At 51.6% G+C, this 1,871-nt stretch overlaps 1 protein-coding gene across 1 annotated transcript in view; it reads left to right on the top strand.

Annotated features, from left to right (window-relative positions):
• Positions 1-6: 6 nt before the first annotated feature.
• ndst2a (N-deacetylase/N-sulfotransferase (heparan glucosaminyl) 2a) overlaps positions 7-1,871 on the top strand; it is a 15,861-nt gene continuing 13,996 nt past the window's right edge. The window contains exon 1 of the mRNA XM_023425838.2: positions 7-1,336. Coding sequence (XP_023281606.1) covers positions 263-1,336 — 1,074 coding nt within the window. The 5' untranslated portion in view covers positions 7-262. The remainder of the gene's footprint in view (positions 1,337-1,871) is intronic.

Here is a 1,871-nt window from a genome sequence, read left to right as displayed (position 1 = left end):
CCCACCCCCTCCCTCCTTCCATTGAGTCAGCTGAGAGTGTTTCTGTGCTGCAGAGCTACAAGTGTAAAGCAGGTAATGGATGATGCTGGCCATGGTGACCTAGTGTAAATGGCTATTCTTCAGCACAGCATAGTGTCAGTATCTACTGCTAGATCTTCCTCTTCCACTCCCCCCTCCCCTCACCCCTACTCCACCCCTCTGCTTCCTTTGACTGTTCACCGCTGCTGCTTGCTGCCCAGTCCTGCCTCCCCCCTCCAACACCATGGTAGGTGCAGGCTTGGGCGTGTGGAAGCTAATGCGAGGAGTCCGCCAGCTGGAGCTTCACCGCCTCATCCTGGCACTGATCATCTTCTGCCTGCTGTCCATGGCCTTCCTAGCTTACTACGTCTCCAACAGCCCCAAAATCAAGGAGGCCCCCCCTTTGCCCTTCAGTGACTGTGGAGGAGGAGGGGGGATGTCACCAGGAGCCAGTACTGGGGCCGCAGGCGGAGGGCCGGGTGTCCAGAGGGCACCTCTTTTCCTTCCCCCGCGCCAAGGCCGACTGCGACAGGTGAAGGCGGTGGACAATTCACGGACAGAGCCTGTGGTTCTGGTGTTCGTAGAGAGCATCTACTCCCAGCTGGGCCAGGAGATCGTAGCCATATTAGAGTCCAGCCGCTTCCACTACCAGACAGAGATTGCTCCCGGTAAAGGTGACATGCCCACGTTGACGGAGCGTAACCGTGGACGATACACGCTCATCATCTATGAAAATGTGTTGAAATACGTCAACCTGGACGCGTGGAACCGGGACTTGCTGGACAAGTACTGTGCTGAGTATGGAGTAGGTGTCATTGGCTTCTTCAAAGCCAATGAAAACTCTCTCCTCAGCGCACAGCTCAAAGGGTTCCCCCTCTTTCTACACTCACACCTGGGACTCAGGGACTACCGCATCAATCCGACTGCTCCTCTGCTCTACATCACCAAGCCCAACCAGGTGGAGCAGGGCTCTTTACCGGGGGACGACTGGACCATTTTCCAGTCCAACCACTCCACTTACGAACCCGTGCTTCTGGCTAGCACCAAGTCCGCTGAGGCACTGGCACATTTTGGATCTAGTCCCCTGCGGGCCCTCCATGCGACGGTGGTCCAGGACTTGGGGCTCCATGATGGCATTCAAAGAGTTCTCTTTGGAAACAATCTAAACTTTTGGCTTCACAAGCTGGTGTTTGTAGATGCCATCGCCTATCTGACAGGGAAGAGACTGTGTTTGTCGTTGGACCGCCACATCCTGGTGGACGTGGACGACATCTTTGTCGGCAAGGAGGGAACCCGGATGAAGGTGTCAGACGTGGAGGTGGGTGAGCCTTGTCAGCCACAGTCACACACAAGACCACAATGAATATTTAGATAGAATTCACTGGTGGAATGCCTAGTGGTTGAGTGTGAGGTGTTGACTCTCATTAATATTCATGGAACGGTACAGAGTAGTAGTTCAAGGGTCAGGTTTTGATGTGCAATGAATATGAAGCAACTACGTCAACACTCCCAGCTCGAAACCAGCTTGGTTCTTCAGAATAAAAGCACCAGTGGTTCCGCTTTCATTCATTTTCATTATAACTGAACTCTGTTTGACTTAATTACTCCAGTGCTTTATTCAACTAACAGGTTGAGGACTAGTATATTGACCTCTTAAGTGATTTTCGTAATGACGGGTTTTTCATCAGCATGGCTTTAAGCTCCTAGGACTTGGCGTCCACATATGTGGACCTCACATTTTGGGTTCTCTAGACCACAATACTAACTTTTTCTCAACAAGGGCCTGGTGACCACATATGAGGATATTATACTGCCACTCAGTAATCGAAATTTAAAACTAATGTCCTCATATG

Source organism: Seriola lalandi, unplaced genomic scaffold, assembly GCF_002814215.2.
Source record: "Seriola lalandi dorsalis isolate HSWRI2012SDOR001 ecotype SW California unplaced genomic scaffold, Sedor1 jcf7180002054795, whole genome shotgun sequence".
NCBI lineage: Eukaryota > Metazoa > Chordata > Actinopteri > Carangiformes > Carangidae > Seriola > Seriola lalandi.
Note: the sequence above shows the minus strand (reverse complement) of the source record. Positions and strands in the feature narration are given on the sequence as shown.